The sequence below is a fragment of the Linepithema humile genome, chromosome 5 (assembly GCF_040581485.1).
Source record: "Linepithema humile isolate Giens D197 chromosome 5, Lhum_UNIL_v1.0, whole genome shotgun sequence".
NCBI classification, from domain to species: Eukaryota; Metazoa; Arthropoda; class Insecta; order Hymenoptera; family Formicidae; genus Linepithema; species Linepithema humile.
The window spans coordinates 3,617,787-3,643,369 of record NC_090132.1 but is presented as its reverse complement, the minus strand read 5'-3'; the positions used below and the strand labels follow the sequence as shown (position 1 = coordinate 3,643,369).

The window sequence follows — 25,583 nt, the reverse complement described above, 5'->3', positions numbered from 1 at the left end:
TCTGAAATATTCAGAGCTGCACTTATTGCGTACTGGGATGCTTAAATAGGCTTTTCTTCTTTTCAAACTCGAACAAAACATATGTATTAAATTTAATTTAATTAAAAAATGCAGTAGGCTTTATACGTACAGGTTTTCAAGTAAAATTATTGAGTTATTCCATAATGAAATTTGGTGAAATTTAGGTATTGAGTAAATATTTAATATATGGATGAGTTAGTGCAGCTTTTCATCTTCTCGCGACATGTATTTAATCTCTATATACTGTGACCTAATAAATATAAAAGTCAGATAAGACGACGTACGAGAAAGAAATAAAATGAACGCTCTCGATCATTCTTTCTCTTCTCCCGATGCCCCCGTGTATTTACGCAAGTCCTAAAAAGGTAACGCCACGGAGAAACGTGTAGCGTCAACGACGTCTCGGTCCACGAAAAGTAGACGACCGTCCGTTGAACCCATTGTCCATCCGGGCCGCGGCACCGATGACGCGGCGATGGTTTCCGGCAGCGTTGTGCCGGAGAGAGAGAGAGTCCGCTCGATACCGAGGGAGTACTCGCGAAAAGTGCGGACTCGAGATACGCGCGTTCGTAGGAAGGGAAACGAGGAAGAGAGCGGGCGGAAAAGGGGACGGGTGGCCGTAGAGAGAACGTCGGTGGCGGTTCACCAACACCAGAGCTAGAATGCGAAGCGGCATTCGCGATACACGCGGATGTATGTATGCGTATATGTGAGCGCGTCGGTGTATGCATGTGTGTGTAGTGCGGATTCGACGTGAAGGCGAGGCTGTCCATCTCGCGGCACGTCGCGGTAGAATGGAGTCGTGGAGGACGGCCGCGGGGGGTTACGGGGTGAAGACGCAAGGGGGGGGTGGGTGCTTGGTTGGTCGAAGGTGGACGAGGAGAGGGTGGTAAAATGGGGGTGTTTGGGTGGCCGAACCCGCGGGGGTCGGGACGGTAAGGAGGGGTCCCCGAGGGGGACAAGGGGGTAGCTGTCGCTCGCCCGGGCAGCAGACGTCTTCTGACCCGGCCGGTGGCTCAACTCGACTCAACTAGACTCAGCGCGCGCTGGCAGGAGGCAGCAGCTAGAGCGAGAGAAGGAAGCGAGGCGAGGGAGAGAAGGCTCGCGCGGAGGAGGTGAGAGAGCGCCGGGGCGGAGGAGGGACGGGGCTGCGCGGGAGCGGGGGCGGTAGGTGCATTGCTTTTCGCAGTAGAAGGTGGAGGAAGTTGGGGTCGTAAGGGTGGCAGGCGTATCGATCCGGACGGAGCTTGGCTGACGGCTGACGAGGCCGTCACGCGAGACGAGTCGAGACGAGACGGACGGACGGAGAAGGCCCTCCCTCTCTCCCGCGGCGCCCCTCTTTCGCCTGCCGGCTTCTGGAGAAGCGAGGCGGCGGGGGTGGGTCGCCCCCGAGGAAAGCGGGCGGAGGGACGCAGGGGCATGCGAGAGATACTGCTTACTTCCCCTTCGGGGCCTCCTCGTCGCGAAACAGTATCTAGATTGTACGTATACGCGGCCGAACAGCTCGGCCGCCGCTGTGGCCGTGCCATCGATGTTGCTGCGACACGCGTGTCTTATACGCGTGCTTCTATACAAGGTATCGGAATAGTTGCGTCACTTCGTTCAGATGAGATAAAGTACGGATGGACATGTTTGCCGGTTGTTTTGTTTATTTATTCAACTTAATTCTTGCAGAATTACACTAATTTCGTATTCAAAATCTACTCAATCTCTGATTTTCTTCGCGGTATTATTTTTGCTACGGTAAAAAATCCATTAAACATCCACGTAGAAAGTTACGTTATGATTTCTTTTAATACTTTTGACAAAGTTTTAAATATTTTAAATTTCTTCAAATTTCTCAATGCAAATTAAGAGATAAAAATTTTCGAGATGTAAGGATTTTAAAATTCTACATCGTCTAACGATATGCTTGATAATTTATCAAAATTATGAGAAAATATATATTTTACGTGATAATATATTGTAATTTCCTTTGATTATATTTCGTAATTAGTATCAAGTCTCCTTATAATCTTATTATAAAGTGATGCGCCATCCACGTTTAGCATTGTTAACTTAAATACGTATATTATGAAGCACAATTGAAACGGGAAAAAGATTCGTTCAACCCTATGCATTGTGTGTTCTCTTTAATCCGTTCTGAAAATTCTTAAGCACACCTTGTACATGGCAGTGTGGTTCTGTATGCGTACGTGTGTGGGGAGTTACTTTACGTGCGAGGCGTTTCACCCTTCGGACTCTCCGTAGGACGTTTACGGGTTTAGGCTGCGTGTTCTTTCGCTCTTTCTCTTTCTCGCGGTGAATGTCGCTCTGCCAATGCAGAGGTGGGTGGATCTTCTCAAGCGAGAAGGTTCAGTGAGGGTTTTCGAATGCCGTCAGCCAAGCACTTTTGACATCGCTCTCTTGTCAACACTTAATCACTTAACGATTTTACAAACTCAGATTATTAGTGAAAATACCGCTGTCAAACAAACTCACGGAATATAATTATCAATGTTTTAAGACGGCTTTTAGAGCGGAAGAGAAATCAAGCACGGTATTTGCTTTGCGTTTAAAACAATTGAATAATTACAAAAGCTTTGTAATATACTATCTTCATTTTTTAAATTATGGGTTTAAGGTGTTTTGAAATTAAGCTCTTTAATTCCAAGCCTCTTATGGAGTTAAGCTTGCTGTGCCATGTCACGTTTACAACTACACGGATTCGTCTTTTTGTTTAATACATTTTAGAGCACATTACGATGCATTTTCACTCGTACAGAATCTGCGTCAAAGTATAATATAATAAATATATCGCTTAACTTAATATTATTCGGAAATCAATTTTATTTATTTTACTCGTAATAGCTATTGGCTAAAAACAATTGTACTGACTAACGATAGTTTCATTTTTAATAAGTACAATAAAAATCACATGCTTGTTTATACAATTATTATAACAAAATATATATTTGCAAGTGTCTCGTGAATTGTCATAATTTATGCTCTCTGTATCGTGCAAATTGCAAGAATCTATTAGGGATGCCAAGCCAATTCGTTGTTACTTCGATTCTTCCTTTAGTCAAGAAGATCTCCGAAATATCCTACATCAAAAATAAGTCGGTGAAAAAAGTTGGAGTCCCATCGAGCCGATGTTGCGTGCATTAGCGTCCGATATAGAGTGAGTCCCTAGACGCGCGAGGTCCCGGGGCGAATGTCAAATACAATCATCCTCAAAAGCTGCTTGCCCAGGACGGAGGGGATACCTAGGATCCGCTTTGTCGGAGGTGACTTATCGTTAGAGACGGTGTGCGTGCGTGCTGACCGTGCGTCTGCTCGTCTGTGAAGTTCATCTCGCGGAAGCCACCGATGTGCGGCGACTCGCTCCTTCCCTTTCCACTTCCGCCTTCCCTCACGACTGACCAGCTTCTCCGTCTTCGATCTTCCCTCGCAGTCGCACTCTCTTGCGTCACCCCCCCAAACTTCGCCCGAACCACGAGCCCATTATCGGCGATGTGTTGGAATATTTTAATCATAAACTTGATAATAATCTTTAGAGAATTTTTCCTGTTTTATATCTAGATATGCAATCTTATTTTACATTTAAATCTCATATTTATTCAAAATGTATCTTTTAAATTCTCGAAATTGAGGCAAATTAGGCAGAATTTTTGAAATTTATTATTATTGATATTTTGAACTTTTCACATTTGCGAATTCCATCATACACAATTCATCAACAAAAATGACAGACTTGTTTAGTTCAGCAAAGAATTTTATTGAATAAAAAGAAATGACGCAACTTGTCCGAACATTTCACATGTGACTGCCTTTGATTGACTTTGACTGTCGACTCCAAGTCTTTTTCACTCTTGCTGTGAAGGCTGTTGACGTACTAGATGACACTACACTTCGCTCGTAACAATCCTTGTAACAATTTTAAACCCAGTTCCTTAGTTTCGACCAAACTGGGGGAATGACAAACACGAAACGCGAGTATGAAACACGGGTAGGTTGCTTTCCAGTTCGTGGCGTATCTTGCGAGCGGCGAGTCTCGTTTCGCGCGTTTACCGGCGGTTTGTCGTTGTGATTTAGCTATCTGCTGGTAGCGTTGAATTACGGTGCGCGCCGCACGGAGGGTGGCACATAGATCGCGAGGGAAGGGAGCGCTCGTGCAAAGAGAAAGAGGAAAAGAGAAAGAGCCAGTACACTACCGTCGCCTTCCCATCTACTTCTTCCGCGGCCGGCTGCGCCGCGGGACTTGTCGCGAAGGCAAAAGGCTCTTGCCGCGTGCAAAGGCCAAACACCGAAAGTCACTTAAGCGTGCCTGCCGGCGCGCTCGAACGATGGTTCGTTTTGGAGTGGCACGGCCTGTCAACTCTTACGTGAGAGCGCCAGTGCATTCTCGTTTAGTGATCAACGCAGTCATTCGCAGTCCGAAGTCGAAGAAATGACCGTTGATAACGTTTGTTTTCGACGTATGTATAAGGCGGTTTGTTTCGTGCAGATTTTTAGAATGATCGGTAGTTTAGGCAATATTAATGAACTGAATTTAAAATTTCGTACAAAGCAAAAAATACAAATAAGTTGAGAATTAGCCTTTCAATAATACAATATTTAACAAATACGTTTTATATTAGATTTTGAAAATAAATTTTCTGGAAATAAAGTTTCCAGAAAAACGGAATCAATAAAAAAATATTTTTTTTACATGTTAATGCGTTCTAATTGATCGCAATTATAAAATAAAAAATAAATACTATGTCGTGCGAGCTGCTAAGAATATCTTCGCTTTGAGATAATAATTTTAATAGATTTAATACAGCAAATCTGATGCGTCACGCTAATCGCATTAAAGCTGTCGTCTATGTTGAGAAACACATTTGGTGCGACAACGCAGCGCCACTGGTGATCCTGATACATTATTAATATATCCCAGCAATGCATAATGCGTGATAATAACAGCCCAACGTTTCAGTATACCCACACCCGTCACCGCCACTTCGGCGTCGAGCGTAGCACGAGACGGATTCCGACCTCTCCCGCGCGTTTCATGATCTTACAATTCGATTCCTTATTTACAATCAAACTAATTAGAAAGGCACATGCTGTTACTAATGACACTCGAGTCAGAGCTACCTGCTCTTTTCAAAACGTTTTTCTTTAAAACGTTTAGTTACGCAAGCTGTATTTTAAGCCACATTAGTTTACTTGGACTTAGGTCCACAAGGTTTTCTACCACGCAGGCTTTACCTGCAGGCTTTTTACTGCGCAGACAAAACTGTGTAAAAAAAAGTTGCAGTTTAGGAGTGTTCACACAATACACACTTGCGTGTGGGCTTTACACTTTAGCATTATTTTTCACCTTCATTGTTTTCTGATTTAATACAGTCTGACTTGAAAGTCTCTAATGTCAGTACCTGACATCACTTTCACGGAATAAAGATATTGTTTAGTCTAAATTTTATTGCGACAAAGCTGCATTTTTTTCTCAATCTCTGTTACAAGAATGCATACTATTTCGACGTGTTCTTTTAATAAATAACACGTTTTTTTTCACACACTCGTCAACTGCAATATCTCTGAAATGTCTGAATAGTGTGTGACGTGAAAAGAGCAACCAATCATTTGGTAAACAAATCAGCATGAAGCTCGAATCAGCATGAAGCCTTGCCGATACGCTTTGATGTGCACGCTGTCCACCCGCAAGCGTCGCTAGCAGTTCCTTTATGGCAGCCATCGGGCATCTGTCATACGGTCGTCTTTTTCTACGGCTAATTTATTAGCGCCGCTTAGGGGGAAAGCATGAGACGCGGGGACGGCGGGAAAGGATCCGGGCAGAGAGCGACGCGTCAGCGTCAGCAGCGGCGTCGTCAACGGCGGTGACGACGCGCGGCTGCAGTGTAAATCGAGAGACGGATCAGTCGGATACGAAAACGCGGCGGATTTTATGGGTCTCGAAAATAGGGTGCGAGAAGTGTGCGCGCGCCCATCGCGAGACGACGAAAAGTGTCGCGTCGTTAAATGACTCGTTTCGAACGGAGATATCGATGTGTGACGAGCGTTCGCGACTGTGGCACGCTCCACATCAACGATTATAACGTGTCGTGTCGTGTCGTGTCGTTCACAAGATGATACTTTTAACTCACGAATACGAACAGTTTGAAGGACAATGATAAAATTAAACATGACTTCTTCTCATAGAAATTATACAAAATAGTGTCTCATGATGAAATTTTTCATACAAAAAGAAACGGAATTTTTATATGAAAAAAGGTCGCATATATTAATCATTTTTATTACATATATTTGCATTTTTGTTTATCATAAAAATCATTCAAATATTATCTGAAAGGTTCAGATGATATTCTATTCAAATAATTATTTTCTATTTCATACATGAACAATAAGTACATCTCAAAATAATTATATCGAATAAAAAACAAAAATCTGATAGGTTATTATATTTTTGTGGTATTCTTATTTTACTTTTATAATGGTCGATCGAATAATAATTTAAAATGCCGCATATTTGCAATCTTTATCATAAAGAATATCGTACGATGTCAGAATTTTTATTCTTTCGAAATGAAAATATTTTTCTCGAATACAGTTGATTCAGCATTCGTTACAAAATCTGCATATTGTACAAATACGATTTAGGACACATCGATCTGTCAATAACTCTCAGAGATTCTATCAATAAACATGGTAACCGGCAACGCGCGGTTTAAGTACACATGTACCAGGTGACCCAACTCTATGACGGCGCAATCAAACCTGCAAAATGTCTGTTTCTGCCGTATAAATTCTTGAGTGGTCATCATCGATCATATTACCGTTTACGTATGAGCGAATTCAAATGTTAGTCGCGAGATATCGTCACGGCCGAGATTGCAAAACGAAAAGCACGCAGTTCTTGAGCGAAGTCTCATTTATCTCGAGATATACTGCATTCGGTATATTTGCCCGTCGATGCAGCATTGCGTGTAAATCATGATCACCGGAAATAATGGGAGCCGATTAGAAAGCTGACTCCACGCTTGATCTATGGGCATAACGCGGAAATCTAAGCGTCGAACCGTTTCACACGCGGATACGTCTTTAATATCTGCCGAAGATAGCTCTTCCATTCGTCATCGTTTCTTTCGTGCTCGTCCGCGTAAAAATCCTGAAAACCAGCTTCTGCCAGCGCGTACAAAAGTGTATGATTGCAACGGTAATCGCGCGTATCTAACGGCATTCGTGTCCCGCAAAAAAATTATTTCGCTTCTCAACCCACGTGCCACATTTTATTTTTGTTATTACATATGAAAATTATAAGACTTTGTCGTCATATATTATATATTGTTATAATGTATAAAAATTATTTTTATATTTTATTTATTTTCATGCAAAATTAAGCTACATTTATGATCATTTCGATGTGATGTTAGACTTTATTTTTCACAAGAATTTAAAATGTTAAAAGTAAAATTTGTAAGATAATCTGATCTATAAAATAATTTAATTTTCAATTTTTAGCTACCGCATTTGCTTAATTACAAGATTGCAACAAAAAATCAACGAACGCACAAGATACGCTACAGCCATTAAATGGCGCGGGAAATTTTATTGAGAACCATAATCGCACTGGACATGTCCATTGACTTTCATACAATTAATGCCATCGTTCAATTACAGAAAGCACTATAAAATTGATCGTATCTTAAACGTAGAACTGTCTGTTTAGCTTTCATCCACTGTGGAAAAGATAAATACACGTTAACCTTAATTACACTTAACTCCCTCGCTGCCATGTATTAACTTATTTCCATTACAAACAGCTTTCACGCATAAGGTATTTTTGTGAATACGTAGGATCATAATGCCCATTTGAATTAACAAATGTGCGATTGTAAGAAAAAATCAATTTCTATTTGCAGAATTTTATTATAAATTTTTATTTGAATTAGAAATATAATAAAATTAACTTCATCGCAATTATCAATGTAAATAGCAGAAAAATAGTCAATATTCTAGGTCATTGTTATATATTTCATAGATTTAATTCGAGGGAGAATAACAGGTGAGAATAGTCAATGAAATTGATAGAAATAACAAGAGATCTTATTTCTTTTAATATATGTTGATCGTTGTTCAGTTTTATTAAAATATTAATGATTACTCTTATTCGATCGCTCAATATGCAAATTGTCAAATTTGAACGTCGTAGTTAAAATAATTTATTCGTCACGACAGAGGTGTTTTATTTTACATTGAATAAGCGATATTTTCCGGCTCACAAATTTCCTACCATCATAAAAGGCATCATTTTCAACTTGATAGATTTATGGCAACGATGTGTATTAGGACCTTTATATCCAAAAACTACGTCGGCATTGTTTGAGATGAAAGTTTTACGCAATAGACTTTATTCGTCACGGAATCTACAAAAAGATATTTACTACAATGGCCGGTTTTACACGACAAGGGTAACAGGTAGATACACGCACGATTCGACAAACACAGTTCCTTGGTTTAGCTTCGTCATAAAATTTTAACATTTTCCTGGTTTCGCTTCAGGTAAACGAAGCAACACGCGAATCAACCAGCAAAACTTTCCGCCGAAACTTTTTCGCATCCGTAGTTTCCTAGCGCAGAAATGTTTCAAAGCTTTGCCATCTAGCAAGAGCGAAGATATTTATTTTTATCATGTTTTGTGTGCAAACGCTCCAGAGACAAATCATTTGGCGAGCATATGTAGATCATTTGGTTAGGATGAAAATTCTGTCGCAAAAAAATAGTAGAAGTCTTTTTTTTTTTTTTTTTTTTTTAATTTTTTTTCCTGCTAATTTTGGAAGTTTTTAAATAACTTATTAAACCATAAATTTCGCTGATTTCACAATGTAAAATATCTTTTTGTACAAACATTTCATGAAGTTGATATACAAAAAGAATTAATATAGGATTTTAGAAAATAATATTATAGAGAGATATGTACATTTCGTTCACCAAGAAGAGTTTATTTAATGTTATTTAATGATTATTTTTAGAGTTAAAAGCTTTGAAGTCGAAAGAAAATTAAATAAATTTTTAAATATATTATACACGTAAAAAAAAAAAAGAATTAAAGATACATAAGCAGTTTTTGTGATGTATGTAGTATTTTAACATTTCAATGTGCGATTGATGAGACGACAGGATGTCGTCAATGTCGATCAATGCCTAATCAAGGATATTACCGGTGAAGCATTAATCCCAAAATGCCTAGTTTATTCGCATCGTGTGAGTTAAGAACAGGAATGCGCCTTATTAAAATTGCAAAGGAAAAGAGCTTTGAGTCTGTGGACGCAAGACTTCAAACTGACTCGGCTGACTTGCGGCTACATATGGCAGATCAATACGACTCGTAAGTCTTTTAAATTCGATGCAGTGATGCTTTTTCAGGAACGGTCGAAAATCGATTCTATCGTAGCGGGAGCGAGAAAGGAGGTGAATGATAACGACGACGAGACGCTCTAAATATAATTGGAGTCCGAGAATTTCAGCATTGAATAAATGAGACGTGTCTGTCGGCGAATCAATCATCTCCATTTGGTCGTCCCGGTTTCATTGCTCACGATAAGTCTCGCCGCCGCGAGAGCATCGTGTCACATAGTCGCGGACTATCTTTGACTTTGCAATTCCGTGCCGGCCGAAAATACCGCAAGAGCAACGCGTGTGCGCGGACGCGCGCTTCCTTCTTTATGAATGAAGCCAAAGAGTCGTACGAGGTTGCGAGACTTATTATCTCAGTAATTTCTCTCAAAATAGGAAATGAAGAAACTTTTTAACATCGCGCTCGACAGAGACGGAGGAAAAAATAAAATCGAAACAAATGCTATCATCTTTATGCAAGTGTTACATTTGCTGATTGGAAAAGTGCAATCACGCATTTTCACGCTATAAGCTAATAAAGACACGACGAAGTGTTAGTAATGCAAATTTCGGGCATGGAGGCCCGAAGAATGCATCGAGGCTGCACCTGTTGCATCGAATGCGAATGTTAGTAAATGTTGTATATCTCCTTCGCCGGAACCTGGCAAGTAGTTCGGAAAATTGTATTTGAAGGTCGATTTAAGTGCTACAGTACACCAAGCCGACATTAGTTTTGAGGAATATCGTTAAAAAGTTATATCGATTATTATAAATGTAAATACAAATCCGATAACCGTTAATAAATAATAGCTTGTATATACTAGTTTTAAGTTAATTTCATAGTGCGTACATAAAAATGTGACAGCGATAAGAAGTGATAGCGCAACTTTCTATAGATTAAATTTTGTTACAAAAATGCAAGATATTTTTATTTGAACGGCTCGATCAAAACAGCCATTATCAATCGGAAAATTATCGATCAGGAAATATCTTGAAATTGAATTGCAAATTTTTAATATTATAGAGAACCAATCATGGCGTCTGCCATGATACATTTTGTTTTCATCTTTATCTTTAACTGGAGCAGTTAGAAACTTTATCATTTTACACGCCTTTTGATATATTGCGGTTGCTAGCAAGAGGCAGAACATATTCAGTGACTAATACAACTGGACAATGATTGTTCCTCCACAATATACTGCTAATTAGATTCTTGGATCTATCGAGAGTGCAGCGTGATCGCAGGATCGATAGCCGGCAGATCGATTCATAAGAATCTACACAGCGTGTTTCACAGATCCTTTCACCAAAACATCGTAAATTAAATGGAGAAATTAGCCTCGCCGTAGTTTGCCATCCCTGCAGGCCATATTTTGTTATTTCTTAACCCGTGCACGTCTATTTTTGCTGTGATGGCTTTATCGTTTCAAACGAACCCTTACAAACCTTACAAACTTTCACCTTCCGGTTCATATAAACTATCAACTTGACAATGTTCAAGAAAAATGTAGTGATTTGTAGAAATATGTTTTTACAGTTGGATATATTACATAGACATCATTATATTACAATTATTAATAAATAAATAGGCCGTTACAAAAATAAAAAAAAATTCCATCCTCTTTCAATAGAAATATATTAAAAATTATTTTACGTCATAATAATTAGTAGATACGCAGATTATAAATATAACGCAAATAAATATCAAATTTTGTGGATTATGCACTCAGCAATTGATTGGCAATTTATGTGTCATAAATCTATGAATATTATAAATTTTATGTGCAAATTTTTTTGAAATATCTCTAGATACATACAATAGATTTGTATATACACATTTCATTATTTCATCAAAATAATTTTAGCGATTCTATTTTACATTTAAAAAATTAGATACACTGCTTCGACGTGATAATTCTTACATGATAACGACAGTGTGCATATATAAAGCATAAAAAAAACATTTAAAAAATTCTAAATTATTATTAAATTAAATCAGAAAAGACTTTTTTCAAAACATAAATTTATATAAATTATTCTTATTTAAATCGTGAGCAGTTTTCGGAATAATGTTCAGCGAATAAGCTCACCGCTAAAATTAATTTCTAGCTAACAATGTAGCTAATTGAAACATTTTGTTTTCCAGGAAGACAGTCACCAAAATCGGATATCGCATTCGTTCTCAAGAAGGAGTACCGAAGATGCCGGAAACTGGTGAAAAACCGTAGCACACACGGCAGCGAAACTCCGCGGACTGCCGCGAATTTATGTACGCAGCCGGCATCGCGTCGGAGTATGTGCGCCGCGCGGGCGCACAAGATTTATCGGCGCTTGGCCGAGTTTCGGTAAGGTAAGTTGAGTGAATTGTAAATGTTTCCGGCAGAACTTCACACACCAAGATGGCGTCCCTCCACCACCGGGGGCGAGTTTGTTTACGCCTCATGACTCCCCACGTGGGAAAGGCAGCATGGCGCGCGTCACGGCCTCAAACGCACAAATCGCCTCGGCCTGACGCTGCCTCGGCTGCTCTGCCCATCTGTCGAGAGATTCAATGCAATGGCGTGCTCGCCTTCGGCCCATCTTCGACCTTACTCAACGAAGATGGGGGTACATAGATTTCAGCTTCCTCGGCAACAGAAGATCGTTAAATGCGTTAATATGAGGGAAATTTTCAACTTTTATTATATGCGCGTTAGGCAATTTTTTATCTATTTCAAATTGAACATAAGAATGCTATTTATATATGTGCATTAATCATAAAACATCGTAAATTCGAAAAAAAATTTATAAAATATTTTAATAAGGCAAATTACAACGAACGTCTTCTAACTTTTATGCTTTATTATATAACTTTTGCAGAAAATAATGTAAAGATCAAAAGAATATTGAAGCCACTTTAGTAATTTCCACTTTTATATTAATATAATATTCTCCAATATTAATAGTAAATATTTTATATCGTCTATATATTAATGATATTAAATTACCTTCTAAGAGAAACTATGTTCGTTAAAATTCTTATATAACTTTTACTTCTTTTCTATATCATTGCGTATTTCGTTGTAACTTGTCTTTAACTCTGTAACAGATAGCATAATCAATCAAATAGTTGCCTATAGAAGATTCCCAGATTCCAAGAAGATTCCCCTATAGAAGATTCCAAAATATATTCGATTGTCAGATAACCAGTGAATGAAAATTTCATATTAATTTTGAGTGATATAAACTAAAATTCGAGAAGAATAGTACAAATACATTTGGCTGATCATTCTTTGACGAAACAATAATTTGGTTTAAAATACGTTAAAATCTCTATTAATCCTATAAAAGAATAATAATTAGAATGTGATTACAAATTTTTTTCTCTAGAAATATATCATTTTCAATATCTTATGTGCTATTTCGTAAGAAGTAGCTTATCTAATATCACAGAGTAATGATAGTTTGTTATATATATATATATATATATACACACAATATGTCAATGTATATTTGGAAAATTATTTGTTTTTGGGATTGACATTTTCATCAAATATGCAATATAAAAATACTGTCCGAAACATCAATACCACTTTTCAACATATCTATTTTGAAGGTATCTCAAAAAATCTGACCTGATAATTCACGTATTTTCTGCACAATATTTCGATTCTTATATACTAAAATTATTCAAACAATGCACATACCGCATAAGTGACGTCTATTAGCAAAATAACGCTCCATCACTCTTAACAGTTAACATATTTTTTTCCGAAAATTTAGGGAAGTGTATTTTTTTTTTATTAGCCGCAAAACTCACATTTCAAGAATAAACTGTTATATATGATTTACTGCCGAATCACTCAAAATTATTCGCATTGAATACGCATCGCAAGACGCGAGTTTGCTTCGGTTCAAAGAAAAAAACCGTGACTTTCTATTCCTTTAATCCTCGCATTAAAACTTTTTGTTTTTGCGCTATAAAACATTCACCGTGCATGACAGCGGCGTAACTTAGGAACTCCGGCAGCGCAGAACGCGTGAACGCTAAACTGGTAGTAAAAGACATTCTGCGACTTTATGCAAGCTCCCTTACGATCGTCTAGACATTTTCCTCGTTTTAATTAATCCATAAACACGCGCTGCAGAAATGCAGTAAATCACGGCGATGCGTGTCGAGAATTTTGTCGGTGCGTGACGGTTCCCGGGATTCATGACGGATCATCGAGTAACAATTTCAACGCCGTCTCACATTGATCGAATTTTTGTACGCGTCAATTATTCTTTTAAATGGATTGTGTCGGAGGAAAATAAACAGATAACTCTACGCACGGAATTGTCCGCGATTACTCCCGAAATCACGCCCGCATTCCACGTGGTATTCCACGTGGCTTCGCGAGTTGGTCGACGAATCAGCGACGGTGGAACGCCGACTTCTCGATTACATTTCACCACTTAAATTATTCTACTTTACATAAAAAAATGCGATGATTGAATCCGAGTGAAAATTCAGGCGATTGACGGATGTCATTTTGCAAAAATGTGTTGTCGCGCAATTGTTACTCTTTGGAGTGGAAAATTAAAAGAATTTAGTTGAGGTACTTGGTTTATCGATTCAATCGGCAAACTTCCTCTACGTTCCACCGTCGTGGCTAAATCTCTGCGTTTCGCTCAGTTGACTCACATTTCATGCGTTGCGGTGCGTGCTGTTTCCTTCGGGGCATCTGCGTCCTTCGGAAGTGCTCGATTATCCGTGCAGCCTCCAGTTCTTTTCGCCTGAGCTGCGATCGGTTGGTCCCCAAAAAAGAGTCAAGCAGTCGTGAACACCGTGCAAATATTCTTCAAGTATCTTTTCCGGGAGATTGCCACCTGGGATAGTCTGCCGCCTTTTCCGTTACACACTTGTGAGCAGCCAACCGACACGTGTCCCGACGATCACTACCTCATCGTGATCGCCGATAACCCGCTCGTCGGCGCAATCGTCGCGATCGTCATCATTTTATTCGCGGCACCGGTGCATCCGGTGTTATGGTTCACTGGCGGAACTAATCGCGAAGCGATGCGACAACGCACTTGTCAAATCTCGGTGTGCGACTGGGAACGCAAAGTCCCAGAGATCTCTCTCACTCTTGCGTACTCATCCGCGCTCGCATCGCCATTCCGGAGCGACCGATGTTGATGATTCTCGTAAATATGCCTCGACAGGTGTTGGCGGGAGCGAATATTGATACTTCCAGACTAAAGTCACTACATCCTCCGCCAGTATTATCACACTGAATTATTATTCTCGGTTTCGCGGTGCTAAATCGGCCCTCTCCAACGTGGATCATCCGAATCGTGCACCAACTCTCTGGTTTACCACTTTTCTCTGCAAGCAATCATCAGTCTCACTCGTCACTTTCCCGATCAGTCGTCGTTTACGCCGATACCGCTCGTCTCCGACGAACGTTATCGGGATCGCGCCAAGAGCCTGTCTCGCGGATAGATCAGGGGAGGGGGGAGATCTCGATAATCGCGCGATAACTTTTCTACGATCTGCGACGACGCGTCGCGTTCACTCGCGACGCGCGCACGACGCTCCGCGTACGTATACGAATACCGAAAGATATAAAATAAAAGATAGAGAAAGAAAAACAGAGTGAGTTAACCGGTTAGATAACGATAAAACAAGCGAGAGAGAATGCATGCAATAGATAGCAAGACAACGTGGTAGCAAAGAGCGGACGAAAGAGAAGAAAGAAAGAGATGCGCGGTGGAGAGAGATAGAGGGAGGAAGTGTATGTGTACGAGTGAAAGAGAGAGAGAGAGAGAAAGAAAGATCCGGCAGACGGAAAAGAAGCGGGGAGGAGGTGGAGGTGGTGGCTACCGTCGTTCGTGGATCGCGAAATCGAGCGGGCGGCGGTCCAGCGCTGACTGACTACGGACTGGCGTCGCGGCGGCAGGCCGTGTGGTGGGGGGGACCCGAGGAGTAGTAGTAGTAGTCCTCTTTCCCTCCTCGTTCTCCGCGACCTCCTCCTCCATCGCCCGTTCTCGTTTCCTCGCTCGCCCGCTCTTCCTTGCTGGCCTCACTCGCGCTCGTTCGACCTCTCCTTCCCGCCTTCCGTCGCCCTCGTTCTTTCTCTCCTCTGCGACCTCCGCGATCGCGTTCGCGGCGCGCGGTCCGCGAAACGAGGCGGCCGACGACGAGGCCGTGGTGGCCGCGAGGAGGAGGTGGAGTAGGGACGCGGGAAGGGATCGACGGGAAGGGACATCCAACGGAGCGAAGTGTACCGAATGAATGAGCGAGGCTGTGGGGGAGGAGGGATCCGTGCGCCTTGTCCTCCGTCGTTCTCGGTTTACCCATACACGCGCGTCGCGACGCGATGCGGCGCGCGCGAGGGGTTTGCCGCGCCAGCGGCGGCGCAAAAGCCAGCCACTCTCGTCTGCGGATGCACCAGACGCTGGCGGATGCGCTGCTCGCTGCAACGTGGCACCCACGCGTCCCCCGTCGCAACGAAATCCCGCGATTTTCCCCGTTACTGCTTTTTCGCGGGACGTTTCGCGGACTGTCGGGATTTTCAGGCGGAACTATGCGAGAAGCTGAACGAAAAAGGAGCCGATCGCGGCGAGGGGATCCGTCGACCGGGCTATGGGACTATAGACGCGCTCGCGTGCTCTGGGGGAGGTCGGAAAAGGAGGCGGGGTTCTCGATTATGCCGAGAGAGAGGGAGGAAGGCGCACGGGGAGACGTCGCTCTCACTGCGGTGATTCTGAAAGCTGCCACGGGGGGCGCCGTGCTACGGTACTACAGCGACGTGGAGCCACTCCTAGGAGTTTCTCGTGATTTTCCTCAGGAAAGCGGTCTGGGGCTATTGCTGGTCGATGTGAGTGCTTTATCAGTATTGTTTGTTGGCAAGTTAAGTATGTAATTCACGAGTAGTCTGAGAAGTGGCTGCACTGAGCGCATTTCCGAGTACTTTTAAACCTAACCTCAAAAACGTATGGTCAGCTGTAGCAGTTGTATTATGTTGATAATGTTGCTAAACAGTCAGTTTTTAACAAACTATGATTGTGTAGATCTCGTTTGCTGTGTTTGTTGAATCATTCTCTGCCAGCTGACAATGAGCATGAAGAGTCTCGCTCACAGCCAAGACACTACTTTACATTTTGTATGGTAGAGGTCCTTTTTTAGAGTCCTTTATTGATTTTTCTTTCTCTTAGAGATACATCCCCATATGTATATGTGTATACCTATTGTATGACTAGACTTTACTTTTCATATTTTTATTTAAGACTAAATTGAGAGAGAGAGGGAGAGAGAGAGAGAATATTTAAAAATGACGCGATAGAGCGTCCACAGCCGAGAGTAATAATATCCCCACTTTGATGCGATCAGTCGTTGTTGACAATGAATGAATTAGCATATTTTGGTATGAAAGATATGATATCAGTTTAACTGATATGAAAGTTAGCGGATTGTTATGAAATATTCAGTGAAAATTAAATATCAGTTGCAAAACTGATTTTTATACTGAAAACGTAAAACATACTAAAAATATAGACATAATATAATATACAACATAATACAATATAAACAATATAATATAAACATACTAAATTCATACTCAATACTGTACACGCACATTGTCAAAAACTTTAAAGTTTTGCTCAATGCTCTTTTTCTCTCTCATTATTAAGTTATGTTCTCATATTCTACAATGCGTTGCGCTTATTAAGCATACCTTTATGTTTGCTTAATTTATATCAAATTATTGCCAATAGTTATTCAATTGAAAATTATTCGACAATTGCAAAAATATTAAAAAATTTTTTTTTAATTGTAAAATAATCTCTAATATCTATCGTCATGTTGTCTCGGGATACATGACATTTTTTATATTGGTTAATTTTATAATTTACTTTATATATTAGAAAATGAAATTTCTTCGCAGATAGTATTTTATCATTTGTAAAACTTATAAACATTTATAATTTTGAAAAATTCACTTACAAATTATTTAAACGTACAGTTTAGACTTTCTATGGCATAAAACAATTGTTATCATCAAATCATTGTGATTTATAAATTATTGTAAAATCGCTCACAAGAAAAACTACATAAAACGATATTGATATGCAATTACTTCAGCATCGTATGAAAGCTATCTTCTAGCAGGCGACTTCCTAAGAACTTTCATTCTTCATTCTTAAACTACCACTTTCTTCTCTCTGACTGTTATCTTTCTGAATGATTCGTTTCTCCCTCCGTGCCTTTCTGAGTCTTCTTCACCGCCGAAAAATTCCCTCGAAAATATCATTTCCAAAGAACCCAAGCGATCCGCGTTCTCTCGAAGCTCGACGGAGCTCGTTTTGGCGGGTATCCGTGGAGGTGCTGGCAATACTTGCGGCGTTGCGGGGTGAACCGTACCAACTGGCCGACAGTCTCCGCCTACCAGGCGGAGCCCGCATGATCTATAGCGTCATAGAACACCCTTGCAGCCGTGGTAGGAACCGAACGGCGACGCCCACAGTGCGGAACGTGCGCGCTGCACCCCCGCCGCCGTCGCTTGCCGTCACCGCCACCACCGGGGACCGAGGATGTTTATGCTCCTGCCGCCGCGTCTCTATCTAGTCGTGGCCCTGGCGCTGCGCTGTTTCTCTTCTGTCGTCGTTGTCGTCGTCGTCGTCGATGCCGCTACTGCTACCGTCGGCATACGGCTCCCCGGCTTATCCTCCGACTCCTTCCACTCCGCGCGCGTTCATTACCGCTAAACATTCCTGTCAATTAAAAGTGCACCGACGCCCAATTTACCGGCGGTCGTCTGTCGTTCTGGCGATCTCGCCTCGCGGATCGGATATTAACGAGGCTAGCCGCGGGTTTTTCGGTCTTCCTTTTTTTCCACCTCCCTTTTTTTGTCTTCTGGCGCGCTTCCTACTGGATTGCCGAGCAGAAGGGCATAGTCGTACTTATGGGCTTTTCGTTAGCGCGCATGCAGATGTACCTTGGTTTACGATTATGGCACTGGCTCTCATTTTCGCGGAGACCGAAGCGTTCCAAAGGGAGACAGCGATCTTCCGTAATACAATGTTGGTTTTTTTTTTTTTGGAGTACGTATTGGTGAATATGTCGACAGAAATGTAATGCAAATATATTCGCACGGAAATTTCGCACGACGTAGATGACTTTTACTCGTTGTTTATAACCATGATGGTATCGTGATAACCATAATTTATTATCGAAGCTGGTAAATATATGTCACATTACATTGTATATAAATTACATTCTTTATAAAAAAATGTAGGTCGTTTGAATTGAAGATAGTTCACGGATATGAAAATTTATTATGTTTTTATTCAGATATAGAATATCTCACAAATAAAAAATGGAAGTAGGTATTTTTATAATCACTTTTTTAACATATTATTAATATCACATATATATTCTTTTGCAAAGTATAAAATATTACATTTGTCATCGCTTTCTATTTTTCAATTTTTTGATATTAAATACGAATACTTGATTTTCATATTTTTATTTTTTTTTTTAATTGAGAACGTTCTGAACAAAAAATGTTTTATTGAGTTTTATTAACGTAACTTTATAATTTGACTCGGATTAATCTTATTTCTTGTAGTTGCATGTGTTAGTTTCCAAGTTGATGTTGATTGTTTCCAAATTTTATACTTGTTTGCCTGTAAAGATTTGCATTTTGACTTTTGCGATCACCTGAATCTTCGACAAATGTGATATTACAAAGAGCACTTTATTCCGGCGACAGTCGCGTCGTTTTCGCAGCGAGGTTGAGGAGGCTGTGCCGTTTCAACGCGCATCAAGCCAATTCGACGCCGGCGACATTCACGATGCGACGTTTACGAGATCGTTTATTAGGTGACGTTCTCATCGGGCAACTTGGCTGCAGACTGAATCTGCTAGCTCTTTCCAGAAACTATAACCCGGCTGAGATCCTATGCCATATTTGATCGTGAAACTTGACCAAATATCGGCGATGTTTGCGACGCGAGACAAACAGAGCAGTAGCCAAAGATAATAAATACGGAGACATAAATCGACCGAATGTAAAAACTTTTATTTATCCATTCGCGAGAATTTTTTAACGATGAATTGATACGATTGACGGATTGACTAATAAATGATTGAGCGAATCTGCTCGTTAAATAAGCGCGAGTGCAATATTATTGAATATATCTATACGGCCTTACATACAAGTTAATGATTGATGATATGATTGATCGAATTTATAAAGAACTTGTATATTTTTTTAATTCAAATTATTTACATTATATCAAACGAAGTTTACATTGATGTACAGTGTTGGGATTTTATTAAATATATGAAATTAATATCTTTCTCTTTTCGAAATATTTTTTTATGTTTATTATAGAATTTTACATATAAGTTATCGAGAAGAGATAATTTTATAAGATACTATTGTCGCAATTTTTTGACAATATGTAATATTAAATATTTTAACATTTAAAGTCCAAGTTGAATTTTTATAAATTAAGATTTGAAAATAACAAACAAATTTTATCGTTTACTTATTACTTTATAGCTTAATTTATCAATAATTTTAATTTTATAAATATCGTGTGATAATCATTCCTTTGAAGTAAACATGGTTCTTTTTTTTTTTTACTTGGATGTCTAATATGAGTGAGAGAAAGGAAGTGCCCCAACTTCTAAGTTATCCTGTATGTATCGCGAACATACTGCATAAGTTTCTATGTTTTTATGTTGCGATGTAAGATTCATTCGCGATACGGCATTCGTATTTGGCTCAAAGAGGTGAAAGGCTAGCGGAGTGTGTCGACAACAACGTCCGCTTGTCGAAGAAAATACGTATCTCGCAGTCACCTTAGATTCATGAAATAAATTCCTCAATAAATCATTAACTTGTATGTTTGACGGCTCTCATAACTTCGCGATAACTTTTCTCTGTGCGAAAGGTTCCGTCCAGGCTAATATTTCTTCCGACGTCTTACCAACGGCAAACTTTATCGAACCAGTGCAACTCAGAGCATTGTACACGATCAGCGCGAGTCAAAAAACGATGACCGCGTTCTCCAAAGAAAGCAGCTAATGTCGCGATTATGCGTTCTACTTGTCTTAAAATATTACCATAGCCTTGTTAGAAACAATATTAATTACTGCTATCAAAAACTCCACATCTACAAAATCTCTAAGAATGAATGAATATGATTTTTGAGAAACAAATCTGAACAAATAACGTTTTCAACAATTTCGGTATTTAGGAGTACTTTTTCGTGCAAATTTTCCAGGCTTGTAAACTATTTTTTCGGAAATTTACGATATCTGATAATTAAGAGAAACATAAGCTGTATTTGAAAATAATAACAATGTCAATGGCCAGATGGCCAGCCGAAAAACGGTTTCATGCGCAAATGTAACGTGTTAGATGCGTTTGTGTCTCCTCTCGCTAGCTGCGGGGGTTCCTTTTACGAGCGCTGCCGATGTCTGTACGGTACCCGGAGGCATTAAACCTGCAAATATTTCGAAAGACGTCCCGTTATGCAACGACAATGTGGGTCAGTGCACAAGCCGTTGAATATAGGTACGTGTATCTATGTGTGTGTCTGCTCATCCGTACAGTCAGCCCCCTGCGGGGCCAAAATAAGTGCATCTCGTAAAATAAAGCACTGTACGTCCCTTTCCAAAGCTATCTTCTGCTATCGCCGGCAGCACCCATCTTACAATACCGTGACAATCCTCCTAGATCTTGATCCCGCACGCGTCGAAATCCGTATAGATGTGCGAATATAGCTATCAATTCGAATCATTAGTCTGTCGAATACTAACAGGAAAAATTAATAACGACGTAATCGGCGATACTTGGATAAAGTAAAACTCGATTTTATTGTGTACTAAGAAGACTTATTCCGCAGCAGTTTAATTTTGCACTTTTATCATTCTTTGTTGGAAATTTATACGATCATCCAGGCATATTTATTATTTTTCTCGAGTGTGCATACTTTGCGTTTTCGGAAATATTTTTCGAAATCTAAAGGCAATAGAAATTGCAAAATATCTACTTAATTTATTTATGATTATTTAATTTAATATACGATTAAGAATGGTTTTTTATCATACAATAAAATCGCATAATGAGCAAAGATTCTGCGTCGCCTATTTAAAGCAATACTATAGAATTTTTACATTTTTTTAGTATTTAAAACAGTATCATAGAACTTTTACATTTTACACACACACACACACACATCCAATAAACTTTATATAGATTTGTTTTAAAAATCCTAACGCAGCAATGCAATAAGAATCGCTCAACGAATAGTGAACTGACGTTGCGTGGACAATTGTACGTCTATGTGCGTGATGGCGCACAGCACTGTACGGTGGACGCACGCACACGGTTTGCGTGTACACGCTTGAAAATAGATCTACTATCGACATTTCGCTTCTCGCGGCTATAAATTCGCCTGAAAAAATTGCGTATACGAAATAGTTTACAGACGTCGATTGCCGCCAGTTAAATACTACGCGTTTGTTGCCGAATTGAATTGCATCTGCGCGAGTTACAGGCTTTTACATTTATTTTTTTATCACGCCTCGCACATACTTTTCTTTCCCCTTTTTTTCTCGTTCTCTCTCTCTCTCTCTCTCTGTCTCCCTCTCTTTCTCTCTCGCTCTCTTTTATCTTTCTATTTTTTTGGAATCTGCCAAATAAACCATGTCGCATACTTTTTATCGCTCGTTTCAAAGCGCAGCGAACGCTGCGATAAATGCACAGTGATCGCTAAGTGAAAGAATTCGTTAAAATCTCACTATCGAGGATCAATTTTCGGACGCATAGCAACGGGCGCCTATTGGACACGAGGGCGAAGGACGAGGGTTTTCTCTTCCGCGTGACATACCGCGCGACCTCTCTTTCTTTTCTTTCTCCATCTTCTACTCTTTTCCCTCGAATTCCTTCTTTTCCTCAAGACCTCCATGAATTATCCTGCACTCGATTTTCGAACGACGGGAAGCAAAGTCGGTGGGCGAGGAGAGCGAGGAGAATGGAAAGGTTCGTCTGATTCGAAAGGGAGCCGGGAACGGGATGAGACGAGCAGGTCGCATTTCCAACAAAGTAACCTTCGCGTAGTCTCGAAAATAGCTCGAGCGAGCGATCGAGTCGGCGATTAGAATACCTACGGGTACCAGATGAGAAGATTGACCGTCCGGGGGCGGCATGTTTGAAAATAATTGCCACGATGTTTCGACGTGGAGAAGTCGCAGACGAACCCCCCATGGTCCGTTTGTTACGACTCGCTTGTTTTTAGATCGCTGATAGAGTCCGTCTATCGCGTGACTTTTGACGATAATTATAAAGCATCTGAAGGCTCGCGAGTTACATCTAGACATGAACGTTGCAGTTAGAAATTAATATATGTCTTAATTGTGCGGATATCGAAACAAAGTATTCAGAAATTTATACAATAATAGATAATGTTTAGATCGCACAAGACACTCGGTATTTTCGATCTGCGAGAAATTAAAATTGACATTTTGATTTATTTGCTTTCTTATGATAGTTAAAATGTTAATGTAATTATGCATGAAAAGTATTGTTTATGATTAGTAAAAGTCGAAAAATGGCGTGACTGCTCTTTAAGAGAAATAACTAATAATATAATTATGCATTCCGCTTGCATTAAAATATTATTACAGATTTATAGAAAGTAAAATTATTTAAAAAATATTGCACTTAGAACGGATAATATTATTTTGAAAAAACATATATTTTAATTTTTTTACAAATTTATTTCTAATATTTTGTATGCGATTTGATGATTAAAAGATGCAATTTCTTAAGACGTAAACAATTTTGGAATAGTATCTGATATTAGTCTATGATTTATAATAAGTCAGAAAATACAATACAAAGAGCATGGTATTGCGAGCATTAGATTTTCTTTTGCATTTATTTATTATTTCTTATATTTTATTCTTATATGCTCCATTATATTTTGGCGCGGACACCATATTTTTACTCGCGTTAAAAAATTACGGTTGCAACGTACTGTACGCAAGCTCATATGCGACATAGCGCAATTTTTTATAGTGATGCGAGCGATAATATTGTGAACTTGGCGAGTGTAAAGTACCAGAAACGCAAGCGGACTGCTGGTCTGGATGAAAGACATTAATTTATCCTCCACTTTTGTAAGGAACGTTATCACACTGTAATTCGTTCACGCACGTCGACATTCTCTTAACGCAATTAATCCTTCTGCTTGCGTAACGAACACTTCGATATTAAAGAAAAATTATTTCATACCGTTTAATCATGATACCGAAGCGGCAATTTAAGTGAGACATAAAAGCTAATTTACGCAGTAAAGGAAAGACTGAAATTTTATTTAATTACTGCTTTATTAATCTTTCTTTTAGCTGTGACAACAACTCGTTACGACATACTTTATTCCTGAAGTTTTATCTTTAACGCTTGAAACTTAATAAATTAATCTATCTGTTAAAATAGTCTTTTTAAAAATTTGCAATTGCATATTTTAGAAATCGAAATTATATTTATAAACGCCAATATTATTTAAAATGCTAGACAAAGTGTTGAAATGGTTGAAATAGTTGCTAATGCTTTTCTTTTCTTTTTTTCATACCGTTATAAATAAGCATTGCGCTTGTTAGACGGAATAAAAGTTTTATGACTCGATCGAGGGGTCGCGTTTCTGAATTGCGAGGGTAGTCCAGATCGCGCGTTCCATTTTTGTCACGAGGGTTGTGGTCAGAGAATCTAGCCGGTGTTACTTTGTGATATTAATTGCAGTCCATTGCAGTGTCCATTAAACATTGATTTATCTAATGCGCATTCATGAAACTTGAAATATTTTTTCACGAGATAATAACTATAAAAGAATATTGGTGTGAAATTTACACAATTATAACCGCAAAAATGCGCATATGTATAATGGAATAAACTTCAGAATATATAATGCCAATGCTGAAACATGTTGTTTGAAAGTAAATTGTAAAATAAAATATACTGTATAAAATATTTGATTTTATGCTATGCAAAAATATCATCGATATATTGATATAAAATTTTATGTTTAAAACAATTTATTATTTGGCTTTTATCTATCTTGTCACCGTGTTACAATGTATCGGATGAAGTTTTAAAATGATTTTGAAATTTTATACAGTCTCACACCGTTTAATCGTTTACAAAATAAAATGTGCAAGTTATCATGGAAATGCATCCACTTCGGAATACTTATTTCGCGCGGCTCGATTCTTTCAGACCCGTTATGAATAATCATGCACTTTGTGAGAAAGTTCCGGCCACGCAAGAAGTTTGTTCCGCAAACTTACTGACCGCCTAACATCCTTTTGACTTAGAATGTGATACTCTTCGGAACTATATTAAAACTGTCAGCAAAGGTCGCAGTCTTTGCCGACAGTGTTGAATAATCCTCTGATCAAACATCTTTAAATGATATCCTTAAAGGGACGAACGTGTCCGCGTAAGAGATCCTCTTTCGTCTACTTACGAAACTCTGTCTCATTCGGATCTCAAGCGACGTCGATCCAGATGACCAAAGATCTCGCCTCGACTGGCCAAACTCGAAAATATTTCGACCGAATCTGAAGCTTCCTCGGTATCCGAATAGACAGGATCTCGATGGAGACAGCAGGTCAGACGTTGAGTGTTAGCCTAGCATACAGCGCCAGCATTCGTAGAAGGTTCGTTGCAGGGTGTGCGGCGGCCAACCGAGGGGCAAAGGGGGATGGTGAGAAGGGTGACGGGGGGAGGAGGGGTGGCAGTTGTCGGCAGTAGGGCGAAGGAAGAGGCGGTGGAGCGCCGAGAGAGAAGCCGAGGGTCCGTCGGTATCGATCGGGCGTCTGCGGTAGATTGACACGTGTCATGGCCGCCTCTCTCGGTGCGCCGGAGAGAACGAAAGGAAGGAAGGCGAGAGAAGGACGTCGGCCGTCGTGAGAAGCCGCGGAATAAGGGCGAGGGAGTGAGAAGGAACGGCGGCGACGGCGGCACAGCGGCGGGTGGCGCGCGGCGTCGAAGGTGGAGGAGGACGACGCGGGGACCGTCGAGTGGGTGGCTGGCCGGACGGGGGCGGCGGAAGGGGGACCGAGGGAAAAGGACATTAAGGTGCGTAATAGCCAGCGGGGCGAGCGCGCACCGCCGCGGCATCGATTAGACAGAGGCTCC

The 25,583-nt window shown here is 40.1% G+C and overlaps 2 protein-coding genes across 6 annotated transcripts in view; one reads left to right on the top strand and one right to left on the bottom strand.

Moving 5' to 3' along the window:
- The window catches only part of tio (tiptop), a 143,253-nt gene extending 127,546 nt beyond the window's left edge, over positions 1 to 15,707 (bottom strand). For 2 of the 3 annotated variants that reach the window (XM_012372664.2, XM_012372670.2), the window contains exon 1: positions 14,066 to 15,707. Coding sequence is in view for 1 of the 3 variants with exons in the window: in XM_012372670.2 (XP_012228093.2) it covers positions 14,066 to 14,105 (40 nt within the window). In the remaining 2 variants the exon portion in view is untranslated. The remainder of the gene's footprint in view (positions 1 to 14,065) is intronic. The other variant, XM_012372665.2, reaches the window with a different exon arrangement.
- Positions 1 to 25,583, top strand: part of LOC105675481 (zinc finger protein 600) — a 67,295-nt gene that overhangs the window by 8,880 nt on the left and 32,832 nt on the right. The window contains exon 3 of one of the 3 annotated variants that reach the window (XM_012372675.2): positions 11,549 to 11,752. The gene's annotated coding sequence lies outside the window, so the exon portion shown is untranslated. Of the gene's footprint in view, positions 1 to 11,548; positions 11,753 to 16,105; positions 16,245 to 25,583 lie in introns of those variants that run through there. The other 2 variants (XM_012372674.2, XM_067356084.1) reach the window with 2 other exon arrangements.